At 46.9% G+C, this 24,479-nt stretch overlaps 1 protein-coding gene and 1 long non-coding RNA gene across 2 annotated transcripts; one reads left to right on the forward strand and one right to left on the reverse strand.

Annotated features, from left to right (window-relative positions):
* Positions 1-672: 672 nt before the first annotated feature.
* Positions 673-21,891, forward strand: LOC116967470 (AP-3 complex subunit mu-2). The gene is made up of 8 exons (XM_033014065.1): positions 673-1,097; positions 7,581-7,752; positions 9,850-9,987; positions 14,931-15,016; positions 16,574-16,707; positions 17,495-17,702; positions 18,206-18,350; positions 19,068-21,891. The coding sequence occupies exons 1-8, from the start codon at positions 825-827 to the stop codon at positions 19,166-19,168; spliced, it is 1,257 nt and encodes a 418-aa protein (XP_032869956.1). The 5' UTR covers positions 673-824; the 3' UTR covers positions 19,169-21,891.
* Positions 1,787-23,776, reverse strand: LOC116967471. Its single transcript, XR_004410228.1, has 3 exons — positions 23,739-23,776; positions 8,156-8,161; positions 1,787-1,907 (listed from the first exon to the last, which is right to left on the reverse strand). It is a non-coding gene; the product is annotated as an uncharacterized LOC116967471 (long non-coding RNA).
* Between the last annotated feature and the right edge of the window lie 703 nt (positions 23,777-24,479).

Here is a 24,479-nt window from a genome sequence, read left to right on the forward strand (position 1 = left end):
GGGAGACTCTTGGGGAGGATAGACTGTCAGGGGGGGAGAGTGTGTGAGTGTGCGGAGGGGGAGAGTGTGAGTGTGAGGGGGAGAGTGTGAGTGTGAGGGGGGGGTAGGTGTGCAGTGTGAGTGTGAGGTGGGGGGGATGGAGAGTGTGTGTGTTGAGGGGGGGTGAGTGTGAAGGGGAGAGTGTGAGTGTGAAGGGGACGAGTGTGAGTCGTGAGGGGCGAGAGTTGTTTGATGTGTGAGCGGGGGGGGAGAGTGTTGTGTGAGGGGGTGAGTGTGAGGGGGGGGCGGGTAGTGGTCAGTGTGTGAGGGTGGGGAGAGTCTGTGAGTGTGAGGGGGAGAGTGTGCAGTGTGCAGGGGGGGGAGAGCAATAGGGAGAGTGTGAGTGTGAGGGGGGAGGAGTGAGAGAGTGTGTGAGGGGGGGAGAGTGTGTGTGAGGGGGGGGGAGAGGTGTGTGAGGGGTGGATAGGTGTGTCAGTGGGGGGGAGCGTCGTCGTGTGAGGGGGAGAGAGTGAGTGTGTCAGTGGGGGAGAGAGTGAGTGTGTCAGTGGGGGGAGAGAGTGTGTGAGGGGGGGGGAGAGTGTGTGAGGGGGGGAGAGTGTGTGGGGGGGGAGAGTGTGTGTGAGGGGGGGATAGTGTGTGAGGGGGTAGACTTCTTCTTTCGTGTGGCGTGCACAGCCTAAAGTTGTTGGACAACTTGTTCTATTTGATCTTCCGTTTGTGCACGTCGAGTCGATTGCATTAGTCGAAACCGGGCGGACCACGTGAAGGTTGCAATCTTCCACCCCAGGGGGTAGACTGTGTGAGGGGGAGACTGAGGCGCCACCATGATCCACAGCCTGTTCCTGATCAACACGGCGGGCGACATCTTCCTGGAGAAGCACTGGAAGAGCGCGGTCAGCCGCTCGGTCTGCGACTACTTCTTCGAGGCGCAGGAGCGGGCGAGCGAGGCGGAGAACGTGGCGCCGGTCATTCCCACCCCGCACCACTTCCTCATCAGCGTCTACCGGCATCGCATCTTCTTCGTGGCCGTCATACAGAGCGAGGTGCCGCCGCTCTTTGTCATCGAGTTCCTGCACCGGGTGGTGGACACGCTGCAGGTCAGTGGCTGCAGCTGCCCGGAGCCTTCCCCACCCTTAGGTGCCATTCTCGTCCTCTCCCTTGGGTGCCCTCCCCTTCCTCTCCCTTGGGTGCCCTCCCCTTCCTCTCCCTTGGGTGCCCTCCCCTTCCTCTCCCTTGGGTGCCCTCCCCTTCCTCTCCCTTGGGTGCCCTCCCCTTCCTCTCCCTTGGGTGCCCTCCCCTTCCCCTCCCTTGGGTGCCCTCACCCACCCTTGGGTGACCCCCCACCCTTGGGTGCCTCCCACACCTTTGGGTGACCCCCACTCCATTGGGTGCCACCCACACCTTTGGGTGAACCCCCACTCCCTTGGGTGCCTCCCCCACCCTTGGGTGCCACCTATCATGACAATCCTCGCAAAGATCGAATGTCTGATCCAGGCGAGGATCTGACACCTCCCACCCTAGGTGGGCCCCACCCCAGCCCGAGGGGGCCTGCCCTGCCCTACATTGGGCCCCACTTGGGGATCAACCTACAGTGGTTTCCACACTGAGGGATCTACTCCATGGTGGACCTCAACTGGACGGATCTGCCCCACATTGGATCCCACCCAGTGATCGACCTACAGTCGGTCACACTATGAAGTGGTGAGCGATCTGCCCACAGTGGGTCCCCTTTGGGGATCATCCTCCAGTGGGTTCTACACTGAGGTGTCTGCTCCACGGTGGGCCCCAGACCGGGATCTGCCCACAGTGGGTCTCACTTGGGGATATACCTATAGTGCAGGGCTTCCCAAACTTTTTCGTCCCGTTTACCCCTGGCAACTTTAATAGCACATAACAATGTTATTTCACTTATTTATGAACAACTAATGATGAACAGATACCAGTATACCAGAACCAAACACAGTCAGTCAATGAGAAAAGATACATACAAATCCAGAATCAACAAATTTATCCCCTGGGTAGGTGAAATTTACCCCCTGTGGGTATTTACCCCAGGTTGGGAACCCTTGCTATCGTGGGTCTCACCCTGGGGATCTGCTCTGTAGTGCGTTATGCCTTGGGATCAACCCACAGTGGGTCACGCCATGAGTGATCTGCCCCACAGTGAGGGATCTTTACTAAGACAGAGTAACTCGGCAGATCAGACAACAATTCTGGGGAACATGGATGGGTGATGTTTTGGGTTGGGACCCTTCTTCAGACTGATTGAATTGACCCGATTTGAAACATCACCTGTCCAGGTTCTTCAGAGAACTGCCTGACCCGCTAGGTTACTCCAGCTTTTTGTGACTTTTTCGTAAACCAACATCCGCAGTTCCTTGTTTCCCTATTCTCTGGTCATTAATTAGTGCGCCTACATTCATCCACCCGTGGTGCTGATGAATTGAAACTTCCCAGTGAATACTGCCGGACTATTCTCTTCCTCTTTTTGTGAGATCAGAAATGAAATTCCCCTTTTTTAATTTTGAATGCGGCAGGCAGGGTCTGGATGATGCAACTGCAGTTCCTGCTGAATTTGTAGCAGCCTCTCTGGCTTCATGCTCTGCTTCGGAAAAGCTCAAGGCTGATGCTTCAGTACCGTGCTAACCGAATACTGTGCGGTCATTCAGCCCAGACTAATCCTTGACCATCCACTTGAAGAACATGGGTGAACATATGACGGACAGCTATTCCAGTCTGAAGACGGGTTCCGACCTGAAACGTTGCATGTCCATTCCCTCCCCAGATGCTGTCTGGTCTCGTTGTTTTGCTCAATATTCCATCATCTGCAGAGGCTGCAGTCTCTTGTGCCTCCGCCATTCCACGTGTTATTTGCCTCTCTTTCCTTGCAACACAGAAGCAGCCGCTACTTCTGTACCACCTTACAGAGCCATCCCATTCCTCCACTATTTCTCCCTCCCAACTATTATCCCCACATCTAGAATTAGTTTACAGCAGCGGATTTCCTCCCACATCCCAAAGACGTGCAGGTTTGTCGGTTAATTGATCTGTTTAAATTTTCGCGTGTGTGTGTGTGAGAAATGGTTGAGAAAGAGGGATCATGTAGAACACACGTGTTCCGGTGTGGACTTGGTGATACAATGGGCCTGTTTCCATGCTGTATCTCTAAACTAAACAAAAATGCTGGAGTAACTCAGTGGGTCAGGCAGCATCTGTGGAGAGAATGGGTAGGTGATGTTTCGGGTCGGGACCCAAATGTGCAGTACGCTTTCTTTCCTCGAGGATTGTGACTAAGAGTAATTGCCAAGGCACCCAATTCAATGGCAAGCCATTGCAAAAGGGCTGGTAATCATCATTGATGTGAATTGAGATGCAATAGACCAGACCAGATAAGGGAGCAGATTTTGTAGGAGTAAACCAGATGGGTTTTTATGACCTTGCTTGTTTTATGATCCCCATTACCAGCACTAGTTTTTAATAGATTTTATATAATTAGATGTGTATGTCCCTGCTACTCTGGTGTGATGTCTCTTTGGAGCCATCATCTAGTAAATGACGATTTTCATTCTTATCCCTGTAATGAACCTGCCATTTAGTAATAGCTCTTTTAAATGGAGAGACACAGTAATCTCATTGTATGTGACACATGCAATGACAATAAAGCATTCTGATTCTGACACTAGGTACAGAAGTAGGCCATTCGGCCCTTCAAGCCAGCACTGCCATTCAATGTGATTATGGCTGATCATGGCTAATGGACAAAGTATAGATGCAAAGTGCTGGAGTAACTCAGCACGTCAGGCAGCATCTCTGGATGAAAAGGATGGGTGGTGTTTCAGATCAGGAGCCTTCTGTCACACATCCTTTTTCTCCAGATATGCTGCCTGACCTGCTGCATCACTCCCAAACTTTGTGTCTGTCTTTGGGTTCAACCAGCATCTGCAGTTCTTTGTTTCTATATTTAATAATGGATAGTTCTGAACTGATTTGACTGTAATTAGTCAATATCTCTGTTTCCTGCTGCTTATCAGATGTGTCCATTGCTCATTTCTACCTTGCAATCATTGACTTCAATCTTTGATGAAAATGGTTGTCATGTTATCCAGCACATTATGTTGTTCGTCAAGTTTTAAAATTTTGACAGAAAATTAAACCCACCAACATTGTATTTTTGATGTTCAGTGGCACTCCTTTCTCTCTGGTCTGTAATTTCTACTTCTGACAAATAATTAAATATTGAAATGTTTCCTCTTTCCAGTTGCGGACTTGCCTGTTGTGTGTTTCTGCCATTTTCTGTTCTTTGTTGCTTTCTGTGAAAGGGCCAGTGTGAATGTAATAATGTAGAAGCCACAGTCACTCCCTGAACAAGACTCACACTTAAATGGCATATATAAAAATGGGCATCGGTCAATTTGTGTTTCCCCCCCATCTGTATCTTTCAGCTGGAATAGTCACACTAACTGAAGAATATGTGTTTATGCTGGATATGGTAAAGCTGACTTCAGTCTCGGAGTGAGTGGGATGGCTGCAGAGGTTGGCATAGCCATTGGGTTAGGTTAACATTTATGTTTATCATTATGTATCTGAGGTACAGTCAAAAGCTTTGTTTTGTATGCTATCCAACCAAACCTGATAATACTATACTTGCATGCAAACAAGCCAAACTCAAGTACATTAGGTAGAGCAAAGGGCGGCATGGTGGCGCAGTGGTAGAGTTGCTACTTGCAGCGCCAGAGACCCAGGTCCGATTACGTCTATTATGTCTATCTTAATTGTAAACTGAGCCGGAGTGACTGGAAGTCTTCAATTGACCTGAGGATATCACATGCTTGGAACATCAGATTATGGGCGTTAGTTGACAGTGCTGGAAATCCTTCAGGGCCCAAGTCCATGTGAATGTTGCTTGTAACCAATTGTTGAGAGAGAATGCTAGGGAATGTTGTTTATACAGTTAACAGCAAGAAAAAAGTTGTTATTCAGGGCGTGGTGCAGCGGTAGAGTTATTTTCTAATAATGTCAGAGACCCAGGTTCGATCCTAACGACGGGTGCTGTCTGTACTAAGTTTGTACGTTCTGTCTGTGACCGCCTGGGATCTCTGGCTTCCACCCACACTTCAAAGATGTACAGGTGTGTAGGCTGATTGGCTTGGTATCATTGTAAATTCTCGCTTGTGTGTGGGATAGTGTTTGTATGCGGGGATTACTGGTTGGTGTGGCTCGGCGGGACGAAGGGCCTGTTTCTGCGTTGTTTCTCTAAAGTAAAGGAGAGGAATCATGGCCACTGCAGAATTGCGAATGCTGAAGAATGGGTAGTGGGCTTGTGTGCACTAAATGACAGTGGCTTTTAGTTCAGGCCACTGCAAATAGGAGTCTTAAGATCAGTAATTAGTGTGAAGCACTTGATAATGTTTGTGATTTGGAAGCAATGCAGACATTGACTCTCATCACAGCCGACATAAGAGTCCTTTGTTGGCCTTCCCTGCTGATTTGTCATGTGCCAATATTTTTAGAATCTCAGTCTGTCATGTGGTGTATGGGTGATAGGCTTGTTTCAATGACTTTAGGGATACAGCATGGAAACAGGCCCTTCGGCCCACCATATCCATGCCGACCAGCGATCATCCGTAAACTAGCAATATCCTACACAATTGGGACAATTTACAATTTGCGTAAGCCAATTCACCTACAAACCTGTACATCTTTGGTGTGTGGGAGGAAACCAGAGCACCTGGAGAAAACCCACACAGTCATGGGTAGAACGTACAAACTCCGTACAGAGTGCCGCCAGTGAGATAACTGCTCCAGTAAGCATGTGACACCTGACCCACAGTAACATGGCTGTCTCTTCACGATCCTCTGCCTTGATTCAGCAAGGCACTTAGTTCAAGAGTAAATTTGAGAGGGGCAATTAAATGCGAGATAAACCTCCCGTGCTGCCCGGGTGGAGTTTGCACATGGGTTTCCTCCAGGTGCTCTGCTTTCCCCCCACATCCCAAAGACGTGCTGATTTGTAGATTAATTGTCTTCTGTTTAAAATTTAAACGCTTGTAATATGCAGGGAGTGGATGCGAAAGTGGGATAACACAACTAGTGTGAGTGGGTGCTCAATAGTCAACATGGACTTGCTGCGCTGAAGGGCCTCTTTCCTTACTATATCCCTATACTAAACTAAATCCAGTGAGTATATTTTTAAGAAGGATGGATATTCCTTTCTTACATTACATTAGCTTGGAGAGGGCTATAAAAGACAACTTGATCCTTGCTATTTAAATATTAATATCAAGAGCCGATTGCGTTTCCACTGTGTGGTAACAGAATCCAGAGAGTTCACGGTGAAGACTACAGCAATTGCTGTTCCTCGAGAAACCGGAGCAATGAATTTTCTGTTGCATCAACCTTTGCTCGACGCCAATTGATTTAATCTGAAAACTCAAATTTATTTTATGAAGCAATCCTATGTGAATGGGTACACGAGGAATGCAGACAATGACTTTCAAAAAGAGACAGTGCTGGAGTAAGCCAGCGGGTCAGGCAGCATGTTTGGAGAACACGGATAGTTGATATTTTGGATCAGGACCCTTCTTCAGACTGATTGTGGTGGGGGACAAAAAGGTTAGAATGGAAATGAGTAGAGCAGTTAAAATGGTTAGCAACCGGGAGACCTAATACGTGTTCGGCGAAAATGTTGTCAAAACTATGCTTGGTCTCGCCGATGTAAAGCCGAAGATTCAGCGACCCTTTCGCCGAACACTCCCGGTTGCTAACCATTGTAACTCCACTTCCCATTTCCATACTGTCCTTTCTGTTCTGTGCCTCTTCCATTGCCAGAGTGATGTCACATGCAAACTGGAGGAATATTCCACATGAGTAGCTTACAACTCAATGGTATGAATATTGAGGATACAAGGAGCTGCAGATGTTGGTTTATAATTTTTTTTTTAAAGACACAGAGTGCTGGAGTAACACAGTAGGTGAGGCAGCATCTCTGGAGAACATGGATGGGCAAAGGGATCGCAAGCTCCCACAATGTTAAAGTCCCGCGGCTTGGAGCGCCTGTCGGTCTCCAGGAAAGGCCGCCAACTCCACGATGTTAGGCCGCAGTGCGGACAGTGATATGATGCAGATCGCATCTCCATCGATGTAAGAGATTGAAATAAAGTTTCCACCAACCCCCCCCCCCACCAATCCACCGCATAAAACAAACCAAGGAACAATAAAACATACTTTTTAACACTTACTAAAAAAAAAACAAGAAAGGACAGACAGACTGTTGGCAAGGCAGCCACAGCTGGTGGCGCCGCCTGGTGTGGGGTGGGATGTTATCTAACTTTGGGGAATTCAATGTTCATACCATTGGGTTGTAAGCTACCCAAGCAGAATACGAGGTGCTGTTCCTACATTCTGAGTGTGTCCTCACCCTGGTAATGGAGGAGATCCAGAACAGAACGGTCGGTATGAGAATGGTAGGGGAAGTTAAAATGGTAAATTGTCATGGTTTAACATAAAGAGTCTGGCAGTTTTATTTTTATTTATTTAGCACGTAGTGCATGTGAGTTATAATTCTTGATCTTTCTTCACAGGACTATTTTGGGAGCTGCTCAGAAGTGGCCATCAAAGACAATGTTGTGGTTGTGTATGAGGTGCTGGAGGAGATGCTGGACAATGGCTTTCCCCTGGCGACCGAGTCCAACATCCTCAAGGAGCTGATCAGACCTCCCACCATCCTTCGCACTGTTGTGAACACCATCACTGGTACGTACGTGCGGTGGCTGCCTGGCGACTCACCGTGTTATGTGAAGCCTCCTCCATCAATGTGAGACTGTCCACGGCTGGGCCAAGCAGCCGACCAATCTCTGCAACTTGACAGTGTGCTGAGAGAACCGTCAGTCTTAGCAAATTAGCTCCCTTTAATTTAGAGATACAGCCTAGAAACAGGCCCTTCTGCCCATTGAGTCCACGCCGGCCAGCGATCACCCCGTACACTAGCCCTATCCTACACACTAGGGACAATTTACAAATTACAGAAGCCAATTAACATACAAAGCTGCAAGTCTTTGGAATGTGCGAGGAAACCAGAGCACCCAGAGAAAACCCACGCGGTTGCAGGGAGGACGTATAAACCTCAGACAGACAGCACCCGTAATCAGGATCGAACCTGGGTCTCTGACACTGTAAGGCAGCAACTCTACTGTTGTGCCACCATTTCTCCAAAGCTGTTTGTCATTCTATAAGTGAATTTGGCCTTGTTTGAATATCAGTTTGTTTGCGCCCTCCTCCGTGATTGTGTTTTGCTGCATAAATTCATTGTGGCCCCCCCCGTGCTGGGATATGTCACTGCCTAGATGTGACAGGTTACTGTTCGCCTGTTGAATGTATTTCTGCAATACTGCCTCTGTCACTAAGGAGGCCGGCACTCCTCTAAAATGCAGTCAAACCAGTTGACCCGTGCAGTTATGCTTGGATTGCAACCAGCGCCTCATTTGATGCAAAGTAAAGTGAACCCGCAAGCCCAAGAGCAGGTCAAAAGCGAGATCTTTATCAGTGAGGTAGTGTTGATTCTGGCTTACGATACTCTGGTGGTCTAAAGTTATTGTAATGGGCAGCCCATGTTGCAGGTACACAAAATTGCTGGGGAAACTCAGCGGGTGCAGCAGCATCTATGGAGCGAAGGAAATAGGCGACGTTTCGGGCCGAAACCCTTCTTCAGACCATGTTGCAGTTGTGTGAGCCTGCTGGAAGTTAAAGTTGCATTTAAACCCATAGCTACTCAATGCTGTGATGTCCTCTCTGCTGCTCTTTTAGTCGGGGAAACAGAGGTGCCTTAACAAGATGAAGCCCAAGCTAGGCAAAGTGAAGAAAGCGAATGGTATGTTAGCATTCATAGCAAAAGGATTTGAGTATGGGAGCAGGGAGGTTCTACTGCAGTTGTACAGGGTATTGGTGAGACCACACCTGGAGTATTTTGTACAGTTTTGGTCTCCAAATCTGAGGAAGGACATTATTGCCATAGAGGGAGTGCAGAGAAGGTTCACCAGACTGATTCCTGGGATGTCAGGACTGTCTTATGAAGAAAGACTGGATAGACTTGGTTTATACTCTCTAGAATTTAGGAGATTGAGAGGGGATCTTATAGAAACTTATAAAATTCTTAAGGGCTTGGACAGGCTAGATGCAGGAAGATTCAGCGTTGTAGTATGCCAGTTCCAGAGACAAAGTCCAATGTATTCCTTGCTGTGAAGAAGAGGGGTGACATTCAAGCATATAAGTGGGCTTGACAGGGTAGACTTTGAGGTTTTTTTCACCAGTGGGAGAGTCACGGAGGTACAAAATGAGTAGTTTAGTTTAGAGATACAGCGCGGAAACAGGCCCTTCGGCCCACCGGGTCCGGGCCAACCAACGATCCCCGCACATTAACACTAACCTGCACCCACTAGGGACAATTTTTACATTTATACCAAGCCAATTAACCTACATACCTGTTCGTCTTTGGAGTGTGGGAGGAAACCGAAGATCTCGGAGAAAACCCACGCAGGTCACGGGGAGAACGTGCAAACTCCGTACAGACGGCGCCCGTAGTCAGGATCGAACCCGGGTCTCCGGCGCTGCATTCGCTGTAAGACAGCGACTCTACCGCTGCGCCACCATGTCCGTCCGAATATGTAGAAGTTTCTTATCTCTGAGGGTGATGAATGCCTGGAATTCCCTCACATATAGTCAGTAATAACGAGGTTTATTGTATAATAATGATGATTGTTAATACTCTTTTGTGCAGCGGTGCTTTCCTGGGATCCTGAATGAGAAATCCCTTCTCTAACACACTGCTTTGATTTCTCCCTGTTTTGACTGCAGGCAGCACGAATGTTGGGGACCATCTGCCCACAGGGCAGCTGTCCGTGGTGCCTTGGCGACGCACTGGCGTTAGATACGCCAACAACGAAGCCTACTTTGATGTGGTTGAAGAGATCGATGCCATCATTGACAAATCAGGTACGGGCGAGGGATGTTCTCAAAGGTGCTACAAACCTAACGGAGCTTGTGGCTTGAGAAGCATCACACGTGGGCTGTGGTTGTAGGGAATACTTTTCACTAGTTATTGGAGTAGAATTAAGCCATCAAGTCAACTCCACCATTCAATTACAAAATTCTTAAGGGGTTGGACAGGCTAGATGCAGGAAGATTGTTCCCGATGTTGGGGAAGTCCAGAACAAGGGGTCACAGTTTAAGGATAAGGGGGAAATCTTTTAGGACTGAGATGAGGGAAACATTTTTCACACAGAGAGTGATGAATCTCTGGAATTCTCTGCCACAGAAGGTAGTTGAGGCCAGTTCATTGGCTATATTTAAGAGGGAGTTAGATGTGGCCCTTGTGGCTAAAGGGATCAGGGGGTATGGAGAGAAGGCAGGTACAGGATACTGAGTTGGATGATCAGCCATGATCATATTGAATGGCGGTGCAGGCTCGAAGGGCCGAATGGCCTACTCCTGCACCTATTGTCTATGTTTCAATCATGGCTGATTTCTTCCTCCTAATCCCATTTTCCTGCCTTCCCCCACATAACCCATGACATCTGTTCTAATCAAGAAATTGTCTATCACTGTTATAAAAATATCTGCTGACTTGGTCTCCAGAGCCTTCTATGGCAATGAGTTCCACAGATTAACTACCTTCTGACTAAAGAAGTTCCTCCTCACCTCCTTTCTAAAAGAGCGCCCTCTGGTCCCAGACTCTCCCACCAGTGGAAACATCCCGTTCCACATCCACTCGATCTATGCCTTTCATTATTCTGTAAGCTTCAATGAGGTCCCCTCTCAACCTTCTAAACTCTAGCGAGTAGTGGCCCAGTGCTGTCATATGCTAACCCACTCATTGCTGGATCATTCTTGTAAACCTCCTCTGGACCCTCTCCAGAGCCAGCACATCCTTCGACATGGGGCCCACATTTGCTCTCAGTTTACCACTTTTATCACCACAAAAGTTTTTATATTAACTCTCACCACCGCGTTTCTATAACCAGCGATATACTTGAGCCATTACGATTTACTTCCACCAGATGCTGCTGCACCCAGGTTTGTCTCGGCAGCATATTGGTGCAGCTGGTAAAGCAGCGGCCTCACAGCACCAGAGACCCGGGTTCTATCCTGGCCTCTGGTGCAGTTTGCGTGGTTTTCCTTTAGGTGTTCGGTTTAGTTTAATAGTTCAGTTTATTATTGTCACGTGTTCTGAGGCAGAGTGAAAAGCTTTTTTGTTGCGTGCTCCCCAGCCAAGGTGCTCCGGTTTCCCTCCACATCAGCCGTGATCGCAGTGAATAACGTGCTAGCTCGAAGGGCTGAATGGCCTACTCCTGCACTTATTGGCTATTGACTGCTGTAAATGGTGTCAGTGAATGGTCCAGTCTGAGGAGAGTTGATGAGAATGTGGGAGGGGAGAAAAATGGCATCACTTTAGTTAGGTTTATGGAAACTGGTCCACTCCGACCATCGATCACCTGTTCACACTAGTTCTCTGACATCCCACTTTCGCATCCACTCCTTACACATTTGGGACAATTTACAGAGGGCCAATGAACCTACAAACACGCCCCCTTTGGGATGTGGGAGGAAACCCACAGGCAGATCATGCTAACTCCACACATACAGCAGCTGGGGTCAGGATCAAACCCGTGTCTCTGGTGCTGTGAGGCAGCAGCTCTACCAGCAGTGCCACTGTGTAAATGAGTGGTAGATGAGAAATGGTTGTCGTGGACTCAGTGGGCAAAAGGGCTTGTTCCATGCTCTGTGTCTCTATAAATCGACTAGTTTATTCTTTTCCCTCCAAGACCCGCTCTATTTAATTTTTCCAGCTCAGTATGGGTAATGTGAGCCTGTAACTCGGTTCCTCACCTCGATTTTTATTACACCCTTATGTGTGGCTGTGAGTCTCCAGAACTCGGTAATTGGAGTCTTGGGCCATCTGCTGATGCGTTTGTTTTGTGCCGACTGTTTTTATCTGCGTTCTCATTCTCCATGTTGGGGGTGGTGTTAACCCAATTAGCGTCTGGATCTGAATACGAGTGCTGGCCAGATGGCTCACAGGCTGAACCGGAAAATAATTGCTTGTACGGTGTCTCGTGTCTTTAGTTTGGACAGTCTACAATTTTACCAAGCCAATTAGCCTGCAAAACCCATGCAGGTCACGAGAAGAACACACAGACAAGCACCCATAGTCAGGATCGAACCAGGGTCTCTGGCGCTGTAAGGCAACAACTCTACTGCTGTGCCACCGTTGAAGGATAAAATACTGAGGCTGTTATCACACAGATAACAATGCCACAGCTGAACTTGAGCTGCCATGTTGCAGATTTCGGAAGCAAGCTAGCAATCGCCCGTCACAGTGACACAGCTGGTGGTGCTGCTGCCTCGGCTCCATAGTCCCGGGTTAGATCCAGAACTCGGGCTCTGTCTGTGTGAAGCTTGCACGTTCTCCCTGTGACCACATGGGTTTCCTCCCACATCCCAAAGAGGTGCAGATTTGTAGGTTAATTGGCTTCTGTTAATTGCCCCCTAGTGTGTAGGGAATGCATGAGAATGTGGGATAACATAGAACTAGTGTGACGGGGCGATTGATGGTAGGCATAGACTTAGTGGGGCGAAGGGCCTGTTTCCATGTTGTATCTTTAAACTAAACCAGTCCCATTGCTGAACCTCCCATGTATGTTGGGTGTGTAGATGAGTGGTAGAATCTGAAGGGAACAACAACTCCCAGTGCTATGTACGGGAATATATAAAACACACATGCCAGCTATTAATTAGTCTTCTCCTTGAGGATTAACAAGAAAATTGCTTCCAGACCTTTACCATTATTCCTAATGTAATAAAAAGGAACTGCATATGCTGGCTTGTACCAAAGGTAAAGTCCGTTAACCAGTTCTGCAGTTTGCAATGCTGTATCTCTCTGGGATCACATCCTCCCCAGCCAACAGGCAGCCCATCGAGGAACCTCCTTGCCAGCAACAGTTCATCTGTTGCCGACCCAGTTTGTCCTGGTCGTTTCATGCTTCCAGTTTCCCCACCTCTCCCCACCTACAATCAGTCTAAAGAAAGGTCTCAAACCCAAACTTCACCCATCCATTTTGTCCAGAGATGCTGCCTGACCCCATCAGTTACTCCAGCACTTTGTATCTATCTTTGCCATTATTGGCTGTCTTCTCATCACCTATACAGGAGAACCAAGCCTGTAAACCAAATAACTAAATGCTGGAGCAGGCCTTTAGGCCCCTCTAGTCTGCTTCTGTTCCTAATATGTGCGACCTTCTTCCTTAAATCAACTTTCCCGCTTGATGGTCTTTATTTTCAGCCTTGACTAAACCCCCATAAGGAGTGAAGACTCCATAAGGGGTGCCCCTCTTATTTGCACGTGTTATCTCTAAATTTATCTAAACCAAAACTGCACACAGTGATGTACATAGAACAGTGCAGGAACAGGCCCTTTGATATTACAGTTTGCGGAGACATAGTGGGCCAATCTAACTAATCCCATCTGCCAGCGCAAGGCCTATGTCCCTTGAATGAAGTTCTGTTCGTGGCCCTGTTAAAATGCTCTTAAAAATTGTTTTGTTTCCACCACCTCCCTTGTCAGCACGCTCCAGCATCTATAACACTGTATGCAAAATAAAACTTGCCTTGCAAATCTCCTTTTAACCATCCCCTTCTCAGCCTAACTATATAACCTCTTTATATAGTTAGTATATGGCATTTGCACTCAGAGAAAAACACTATCTACTCTATCCATGCTTCTCATGATTGTATGTACTTTTATCAAGTTGCTCCTCAGTCTCCAATGCTCCAGTGAAAACAATCCAAGCTTGTCCAATTTCTCCAATCCAGGGAACACCTTGGTAAACCTCTTCTGCACCCTTTCCAATGCCTCCACATTCTTCCTACGTGGTGGCAGCCAGAACTACTCCAAACATGGCCTGACTACGGTTTTTGATACAGCTGAAAAGTGATTTCACGATTTAATACTTCATGCCCCAACCTATGAAGGCAAGCTTGCCGTATGCCTTCTTCATCACCCCATTCATTTCTGTTGTCTGTAGTCACGGTAAGATCTCCCTTGCAATAGAGCTGCCAGTTGTTTTATGTATTTTGTCTGCCCTTGCTATCAGTTTTCTCTTCTCGCCCCTTCTCTCGAATACCACCTGGCAGCAGTTCATTTAAGTCAAAAGAGGTGTTCATGCATTTGGTGAGTGAGACTTGGAAAGTCTTACAAGAAGACACACTTGTAGTGCTGGAGTATTTTATTGTATTGTATTCAAATTTATTGTCATTGTCTCAATTAGAGACAACGAAATGAATTTCCCATTACAGTCAGTATCATAAAAATAAATAAATAATAAAACATATTTTTTTTTAAATAGAATAAAATAAAAAAAAGCACAAACACAAAGTCCACGACTCAACATAACACAATGGCACCAAGGTGAGGAAGGCACCATAGTCCAGCCAGCCTCCCCTCCGATCTTCCCAGATGTTCACCCATGGTCGGGGCCTTCCGAGCACCCGCAGTCGCCACCCCGGGCGGCCCGATGCTCAGGCCCTCTCGCCGGGCTGATAGAACGCCGATGCCGAACCCCGACGCGGGCCTCAGCGGGCCAGGCAGCTTCTTTGGAGAACATGGATAGATGACATTTCCGGTTTGGGACTCTTCTTCAGGCATGTTCTCCAGAGATGTTGCCTGACACGCTGAGTTACTCCAGCACTTTGTGTCCTTTTTAGCAAACCAGCATCTGTAATTCCTTGTATCAGGGGAAATCTTGCGTAGCTTTTTAAATGGGCCGCTTGCTCTGGTATCTCGACAAGTATCTGAGTTAATTTGTTGGATGCCTTTCCTGTTGAGCAGCTGTAACTGGGAATCATCTGTTCTAAAGCTGCTCCTCTCTCTCTCCCCACAGGTTCAACAATATTTGCTGAGATACAAGGTGTTATTGATGCCTGTGTGAAGCTGACTGGAATGCCAGATCTCACCCTCTCATTCATGGTACATATTCTTGCACCGCAGTACACCAGTTTCATTTATGAGCTGAGAAAATGTTTGTGGCATGTCGATGGTGTTCATATATTCACAGTTGTTTGTTTGGATTTCTAGACTTTGGAGGTACTGCACGCAAACAGGCCCTTCGGCCCACCGAGTCCGTGTCGGCCACCGATCATCCCGCACATTAGCACTATCCTACACACTAAGTAAAATTTCGCAACATTACCAAAGCCAATTAACCTACAAACATGTATGGCTTTGGGGTGTGGGAGGAAACCGGAGAAACCCCATGCGGTCACAGGGAGAATGTACTAACTCCATGCAGTCAGTGCCAGTAGTCAAGATCGAACCCAGGTTGCAACGTGTGCTGTCTGTGCATTGTACGTTCTGCCCACGACCGCATGGGTTTTCCCTGGGTGCTGTGGTTTCCTCCAACATGCAATAGATGTACAGGCGTGTAGGTTAATTGGCTTCTGTAAAAATTGTAAATTGTCACTAGGATAGTGCTAGTGTGTGGGGGAACGCTAATCAGTGTGGACTCAGTGGGCCAAAGTGCCTGTTTTTGTGCTGTATCTCTAAAACTAAAAAAAAAGTTAAAATAACCCATTTTGGATCAGGACCCTTATTAAGACTGGGACCCTTCTTCAGATAACCTCTTAATACCCATTCCCTACCTAACCTTTAACTAAGGAGAGTGGGAAGCAGTAATCAGAGCTCAAGGAACTCAACTGGTAAGGCAGCATCTGTGGGGAGAATGCTTGAAGGGTCCTGACCTGAAACATTGCTTATCCATTCACTCAACAGATGCTGCACGACCCACTGAGTTTCTCCAGCACTTTGAGTTTTGCTGCAGAGTATAGACTCTATCTGTTGAACATCTCCTCAAATCACATGCTCCCCTCCCCATCACCCAAATCACTTCGGTGCTGTGTATATAATTCCTCGGGTGGGAGATCACACCTGTAATGATGTTCAAGGTGTGGTCTTACCTGGGCCCTATCTGTAGCACTGTAGTATGGCAATTGTACTCCTGAATTCAGATTCTGTTTGCAGTAAAGGCCATCCTTCCTAGCTGGTTGTGCCAAACTGTTAACTCTTAGTGGTATGTGTACAAAAGTTACCAAAGTACTTTCTAATCTCCATTTAAAAAACAAAAATACAGTGCTTGCCTTTTCACATTTTTTTACCAAAGTGAATGATCTCTGATGTTTGCACATTATATTCCATCAGCCATGCCCTTGCTCATTCACTTCACGTGCCTATTTCCTCCTGAAGCTTCTCTGCATCCTCCTAGCAATGCACACCAACAACCGATGCTATCATCAACAAACTTGGATATAGTACACTTGATCCCTTCTCCCATGGCGAGGTACACTGGATTGCAACATTGCGCACTGACTCGCGTGTGAGTAGGGGCATACATAACAATGAGGAAGGGTCTCCATCCGAAACATCACCTGTTCCTTTTCTCTAGAGATGCTGCCTGAGATACTCCAGCAATTTGTGTCTATCATCCTGTGAGATTCTGATCGGTCTATGTCCCTTTCGTAACAATTGCAGAATTCTCGACTCCTGGACGATGTCAGCTTCCATCCCTGTGTCCGTTTCAAGCGCTGGGAATCGGAGCGAATCCTTTCTTTCATTCCACCGGATGGGAATTTCCGTCTCCTGTCCTACCACGTCAGTTCCCAGAAGTAAGTAGCATGTGGCTGGCATGAAGGGATGGAAGAACTAACGCTGGTGCCCTGTGCGACCTTCCTCTTGCAATTGGGGATCTTGCCCATGTTAGTCCTGGAGTGAGTTCTGGAATACACCTGTGGCTTTAATGGATGTTTACATGAGAACTTAACCAGATAGTAAAAAGGACACAAAGTGCTGGAGCAACTAAGTGGGTCAGGCAACATCTCTGGAGAATGTGGAGAGGTGACATAATGGCTCGTGATCCTTCTTCAGACTGAATCAGTGTGAAGAAGGGTCCCACCCCAAAACATCACCCTTCCATGTTCTCCAAAGATGCTACCTGACCCGCTGAGTTACTCCAGCACTTTGTGTATGCTTTTGTAAACCAGCACCTGCAGTTACTTGTTTCTGACAGAGGAGGTAATTGAGGTAGATACGATAACAACACTAAAAAGACATTTGGACAGGTGGATGGGTAGGTTCTAGAGGGATATGGGCCAAATGTGGACATGTGAGACTAGATTGGTCAGCATGGGTATGTTGGACAGAAGGGCCTGTTTCCTTGCTGTATGCCTCTATGGTTGTTTGGGAAGGAAATGCTGGCTTTGGTAGTTACACTGCGCATGCATTGATAAATGCAATCTGTTGCCCATGTTCAGGGGTTCACAAGTTATAGGAACGTAATTAGCCCATTCAGCCCATCAAGTCTATTCCGCCGTTCAATCGTGGCTGATTCTGCCATGTTCTGGCATCGGAGGTTCTGCTGCACAAAATCTCGACTGCATTTGTTCTGCCTTTCAGTTTGGTGGCCATTCCCATCTACGTCAAGCACAACATCAACTTCCGGGACGGCAGCTCCACGGGACGATTCGAGGTCACCATCGGGCCGAAGCAGACGATGGGCAAGGTGCTGGAGGGGACTATCGTGACCAGCCAGCTGCCAAAGGTGGTGCTGAACGTGAATCTCACCTCCACGCAAGGGAACTTCACCTTTGACCCAGTAACCAAGGTAACGGAGCAATCAACCTGAAACATCCCATTCATTTCCGTCCCCACATGTGCTGCCTGGCTTGCCGAGAATGTCCACAATTTTTGGTATATTGGAGTATAGCAATTGGCCATGTTGGGGAGAATGTAACTAATTTGGAGGAAGGAACTGCAGATGCTGCTTTAAACCAAAGATAGACACAAAAAGCTGGAGTAACTCAGCGGGTGAGGCAGCATCTCCAATTGTGGCCTCCACCTTTCCTTGGCCATCTGAACATTAATAGCCAATAATCTGGTTATTTGCACTTTATCAGTTTATTTATTCATGTGTGCATATATGTATACAATGGTATATGGACACACTGATCTGTTCTGTATTCGTGCCTACTATGTTCTGGTGTGCTAAAGCAAAGCAAGAATTTCATTGTCCTATCAGGGACACATGACAATAAAGCTCTCGTGAACTCTTGAGTTGCTCTTGCATCTAACGCTGGGCTTCCTTTTCCCTGGACATGTTTGTTGCAGGTCCTGTCGTGGGATATTGGGAAGATCAATCCTCAGAAGCTGCCCAGCCTGAAGGGTTCCATGAGCCTGCAAGCAGGCACTCCCAAACCTGATGAGAACCCCAACATTAATGTCCAGTTCAAGATCCAACAATTGGCCATTTCAGGTACACCAACCGCGCGGGATCGAGTCATCTTGGTTTGTGAGATGTTCAAGGAAAGCCAGATACATATTTCACGAGCAACTTTCACTTCCTTTCCAGCCTTTGTAACCAGCAGAGGTTTGTGATAGTGTAGATAGTGTAGTCACTGCTGTAATATAGGAAGCAGGAGAGCCAGTAGTTAATGGTGGGACAGCTTTGGGAATACTACACAGATATAGTTTAGTTTAGGCCCACCAAGTCCGTGCCGACTAGCGATTGCCCTGTACACTAGCACTATCCTACACACTAGGGATAATTAACAATTTATCTAAGCCAATTAACCTACAAATCTGTATGTCCTTGGAATGTAGGAGAAAGCCGGAGCAGCCGGAAAAAACCCACTCCTTTAATTAGTGTCACAACCAAACAGCGCAGGAACAGGCCCTTCGTCCCACCAAGTCAGTGCTGACAATCAACTATCTATCTACACCAATCCTAAATTTGGCTCTCCCCATGTTCTCATCAACTGCCCTCAGACTCTACCCCTCACCAATGCACTGGGGATAAGACAGGAGAATGGGGTTGAAAGGGAAAGATATATCAGTCATGATTGAATGGCAGAGTAGACTTGATGGGCAATATGGCCTAATTCTGCTCCCATCACTTATTAATGTATGAGGCCAAGTGATCTGCACTGAGGTATGCCCCACTGACTTGATCCTGTGTTGCATCTTGTCGCAGGTCTGAAGGTAAACCGACTGGACATGTACGGAGAGAAATACAAACCCTTTAAAGGCATCAAGTACATGACGAAAGCTGGAAAATTCCAAGTCCGCACATAACTCTGAAGGCACTTGCTCCTTGCAGCGGTGAGAGAGAGATCCGTTCTCCACCAGCCTGCTTCCTGGTTGAAATCTCCCCCGTTTTCTTTATTGTCGCTTCTTGCCTTTTGTATCCACGCTGCACTTACGAAGACTCTGGCGTGGAGTTGGCCATCGTTGTTGTCGGTACATCCAGCGGCTTAACCTTGTAGGTCGAGCTCTTGACCCCATGTTTGCTGTGACCAAACGGCCTCTGTTGCAGCACCTCCTGTATGCCTGGTCTGTGGATGTTCGTGGGATTCCTGAACTGTGTGCCGCTGCACGACATGGTGTCTGGGGGCAAATTTCCAAATGTGTGTGCCCCGTGGTAAACCTAATGTCAGTCTCTCTCACACAACTTTGTCTTTCGCTACAACCTTAGCAGACAGCAGCCGTGTCTAAAGCAAGTAATGTCAGAGCTGAAAATGTGTTGTGTGGTGCTATTATTACATCACATGAATATAAAAGAAGCATTTATGAATCTAGCCACAACTTTGTTGTACCTATTCCCCACCTTCTGTATTGGCACTGTAACCTAAGTTCAATATATTAGAAGGTTGTTTTCCTAGGGTGCTCGTTCTGTTTTATGCTGTTACCACCACTCACAAGGGAACACCTTTTTCATATGACCTCTTCAGCTTCACTAATATAGAACAGAAGATGCTGGCAATGCTCAGCGGGTCAGGAAGCGCTGGTGGGAGAGGAACAGAGTTAACGTTTCGGGTTAGTGAGTTCTCCTCCATTCTGTTGAAGGGCCTAAAACACGAGCTTGGGTATTTCTCCACACACACTGCCCTACCTGCTGAGAATTTCCAGCCTTTTTCTGCTTTTATAACCATGTGCATCATCTGTGGTATTTTTAGGGGGGGGGGGGGGGGGTTGTATTGCAGTGTAATCCTGATTTCCCAGCTGTTGAGTAGACATTGTTGTTCATGGGGCAACAATCAATGTTTCACTGCCCAGAGTTGCTCAACTGACAGACACACCCCTGCAAATCTTCTCCGGGCAATCTAAGTGCAATGCTGTCTTGACATTGAAGTATCAGCAACTGCTTGGTACATTCCTAAATGTGGGCACTGTCTGTTTTGCAATGAAGTGATTATGTTATTCTGTTTGTTTTCCAACTCTTTCCAGACCTGTGGTGGAGCATTGTGTTGCTAACTGTGTGTGTTTGTTTTAATCACAATCAGGCCCAACCTTCAGCTAAACTCTTGTCACTGGAGGAGGGAGGGGGGTGGGGGAAGAAAAAATCAAGATCCTATTCCCTTGCACAGAAGCAAGAATTCGTATGCTGTAATTCAGCTTTGGTCCGTCTAATTTTCCCCTCCCCATTACCCTGGCAGAGGAAGAGACCGACAATGCGATAGACACAAAAAGCTGGAGTAACTCAGCGGGTCAGACAGCATCTCTGGAGTAAAGGAATAGATGATATTTTGGGTCGAGACCCTCCTTCAGACAGAGTCAACACAAAGGGAAACGAGAGATATAGACGATGATGAAGAGATATAGAACATTGAATGAAAGATATGCAAAACGTAACACGGATTAAGGAGAAGTGTAGCTTTTTGGATATCTTTCATCATTTGTTCTAATTCTCTCGACATCATCGTCTGTATCTCTTGTTTCCCTTTCCCCTGACTCTCAGTCTGAAGAAGGGTCTCGACCCGAGACGTCATCTATTCCTTTTCTCCAGAGATGCTGCCTGACCCGCTGAGTTGCTCCAGCATTTTGTGTCAATCTACGGTATAAACCAGCATCTGCAGTTCTTCCTTACACAAAGCTGTACTGGGAAGCAGTGTTACCTTCCTGCTCATACTCCCCAGAAACTGTTGCGTTGGTTCAGGTTTGGTGTAGTGGGTTTGCATTGAGTCCCACTCTAATGATATAATGCCAGTTATTCTATAGCCCACCTGTGTGCATGTGGGGAAACTGGTGTGTGATAACAAAAAATAAGGCTATGTGAATGAAGTTTGGAAGTGCAAGACTTTTTTTGAATAAGCTACTAATCTAAGAAGGTGCTTGTTTAGGTTCAGACTCTCACCTTCAACCCGGGCGTGAAATTAAGGTGTAGATTTTATGGACCAAGTGGCTAATATAATTATGGAGCACTACTGATTGGACTGTGATCATGCATAAGGTCCAGTGTTGACCTCATTATCCAACCTCTTTCTTCCCCAAACCCCCCCCCCCCCCCAATTGTTTACGGTAACATAGAGAAGGCCGGTGCTCGTTTTATCTGCATGTTGCTTCGCTAAAGGAATGAGGCTTTGGCATCTGCTGCTTGGAACCAGTACATAGCGTGCCACGTTCCTTCAAAGTCTGGCACTCTGAGATGTCTGAGCTCAACTCCAAGCAGCACAGCACAGTACAGGAACCTGAACAACTGCAAATATCTCCAATCACAAACCGCTAACCAGAGGAAGCAGATTTTTCTCCACAACGTTGCATTCACCGAACTTGACGTCTAAACTTCATCCTGAGGCCACAATGAGGTGGAACTGAATTTTTTAGTGTGTGCAATACATGCAGATGGTACAGTGTGTTAATTTATTATCTTTTTGGGTGTATTTAAAAGAATATCTTTTGCACTGTTATCTGATAGTGTTAATAGAGTACAAACGTATCGTGGAGCAGGCAAGTTTGGCCTGGAAAGTGCATCGATGAATGTTTAGCATTAAATAAAATAAACCATTGTTATGACAAAATCCCAGTGAAATGTGTTTGATTGCAACTTGTGGAGTCATTGATTGATGGATACTTTACCACATGTGACATGTCACGGTGAAATTCTGTGTTTTACGTACGGTACACAAAGTGTGCAGAGAGTCGCCACCTACAGAGCGTTTACAACGTTACAAGGTGTTCAATGTAGTCCCCAATAGTCTGGCCTTTGCATCTCTCCCCCCCCCTCCCCCATCCCTCTTGGTTCTCAGCGGCTCATCCCATGTGTGACAGTCAAATTAGGCCATTCAGCCCATCGAGTCTACTCCGCCATTCAATCAGGGCTGATATATCTTTCCCTTTCAACCCCATTCTCCTGTCTTATCCCCATACCCCCTGACATCCTTACAAATCAAGAATCTTATCAATCTCCACCTTAAAAATATCCATTGACATTGCCTCCACAGACTTCCACCTGAATTCCACAGATTCACCACCTTCTGACTAAAGAAATTCCTCCTCCATCTCCTTTCTAAAGCTCCTTTTAGTCTGAGGCTGTGCCCTCGGGTCCTGGACTCTCTCACTGGTGGGGCACTGATTGGGGATGATCAGCCATGATCACATTGAATGGCGGTGCTGGCTCGAAGGGCCGAATTCCACATATTCACCACCTTCTGACTAAAGAAATTCTCAGCCCCAATCTCCTGTCTTCACCACATAAGCATACTAATCAAATTAATTTGTTTAAGAAGCAACTGCAGATGCTGGAAAATCGGAGGTAGACTAAAATGCTGGGGAAACTCATCGGGTGAGGCAGCATCTATGGAGTGATGTTTCGTGTGGAGACCCTTCTTCAGACTGACTAATCAAAGTCATTAATCACTGACTTCACCTGCCAAATGGTAAGAATGTTATGCTCCACCAGAGGGTGCTATGACATAACGAAACCATTTTCTTTCCAAGGGAACAAGTTCAGTTTTTACATTTTTAGGCTGTTTTATAGAAGAGCGGTTCCTGTAAAATTAGAATCCGAGACGGGAGAATATTAACATGAGCGATCATTAAAACAATGTTGGTGAATACTGCATATCTTCATAAATTCTAGGAGCAGAATTGGGACATTTGGCCCATCGAGTCTACTCTGCCATTCAACCATGGCTGATCTATCTCTCCCTCTCAACCCCATTCTCCTGCCTCCCCCCCACCCCACAACCCCTGACAACTGCCTTGGGTCGAGACCCTTCAATATTCATACCACTGCAATCACACAAATAACAATGGCCTGTTTCCTTTATCATCTTCAGTCTGAAGAAGGGTCTTGATCTGAAATGTCACCCATTCCTTCTCTCCAGAGATGTTGCCTGTCCCGCTGAGTTGCTCCAGCAGTTTTTGCCTACCTTCGATTTAAACCAGCATACGCAGTTCTTTCCTACACATCCTTAATCATTGTTCCTTTTTTTTTTGGCTCATCTTTCATTCATGTGTTCTTCGTCTCTCTACATCATAGAAAATAGGTGCAGGAGTAGGCCATTCGGCCCTTCGAGCCTGCACCGCCATTCAATATGATCATGGCTGATCATCCAACTCCGTATCCTGTACCTGCCTTCTCTCCATACCCCCTGATCCCTTTAGCCACAAGGGCCACATCTAACTCCCTCTTAAATATAGTCAATGAACTGGCCTCAACTACCCTCTGTGGCAGAGAATTCCACAGATTCACCACTCTCTGTGTGAAAAATGTTTTTCTCATCTCGGTCCTAAAAGATTTCCCCCTTATCCTTAAACTGTGACCCCTTGTTCTGGACTTCCCCAACATCGGGAACAATCTAGCCTGTCCAACCCCTTAAGAATGTTCGAGAAGGAACTGCAGATGCTGGAAAATCGAAGGGACACAAAAATGCTGGAGAAACTCAGCGGGTGCAGCAGCATCTATGGAGCGAAGGAAATAGGCAACGTTTCGGGCCGAAACCCTTCTTCAGACTGATAGGGGGGTGGCGGGGAGAAGGAAGGAAACCTCCATTGCCAGAGTGTGCAACACCGGAAATTGGAGGAACAGCACCTCATATTTCGCCTGGGGAGCCTGCATCCGGCGGGCATGAACATTGAATTCTCCCAATTTTGCTGTCTCCTCCCCTTCCTCGGCCCTCGGACTCCTCCTCCTCCTTTTTCCTTCCTTCCTTCTCCCCGCCACCCCCTTAAGAATGTTATCCTGTCAGTCTGAAGAAGGGTTTCGGCCCGAAACGCCGCCTATTTCCTTCGCTCCATAGATGCTGCTGCACCCGCTGAGTTTCTCCAGCATTTTTGTCTACCTTCGATCTTCCAGCATCTGCACAGTTCCTTCTTGAACCCTTAAGAATGTTGTACGTTTCTATAAGATCCCCCCCTTCAATCTTCTCAATTCTAGCGAGTACAAGCCGAGTCTCTCATCGTCTATATCTCGTTTCCCTTTTCCCCTGACTCTGAACACTCAGCAAAGACTTTGCCTTCCATCACAGTGGGTTCACTGTGATGGATGTTTGTGTGAACTTAATTGTGTGTATGTCTGTAGGACATTGTTTTTGTTTGTATGGCTGTGGAAACAAAATTTCGTTTGAGTCTCACTGGGGCTCAAATGACAATAAATTTGTATTGT

Source organism: Amblyraja radiata, chromosome 39 (genome assembly GCF_010909765.2).
Source record: "Amblyraja radiata isolate CabotCenter1 chromosome 39, sAmbRad1.1.pri, whole genome shotgun sequence".
Classification (NCBI taxonomy): domain Eukaryota; kingdom Metazoa; phylum Chordata; class Chondrichthyes; order Rajiformes; family Rajidae; genus Amblyraja; species Amblyraja radiata.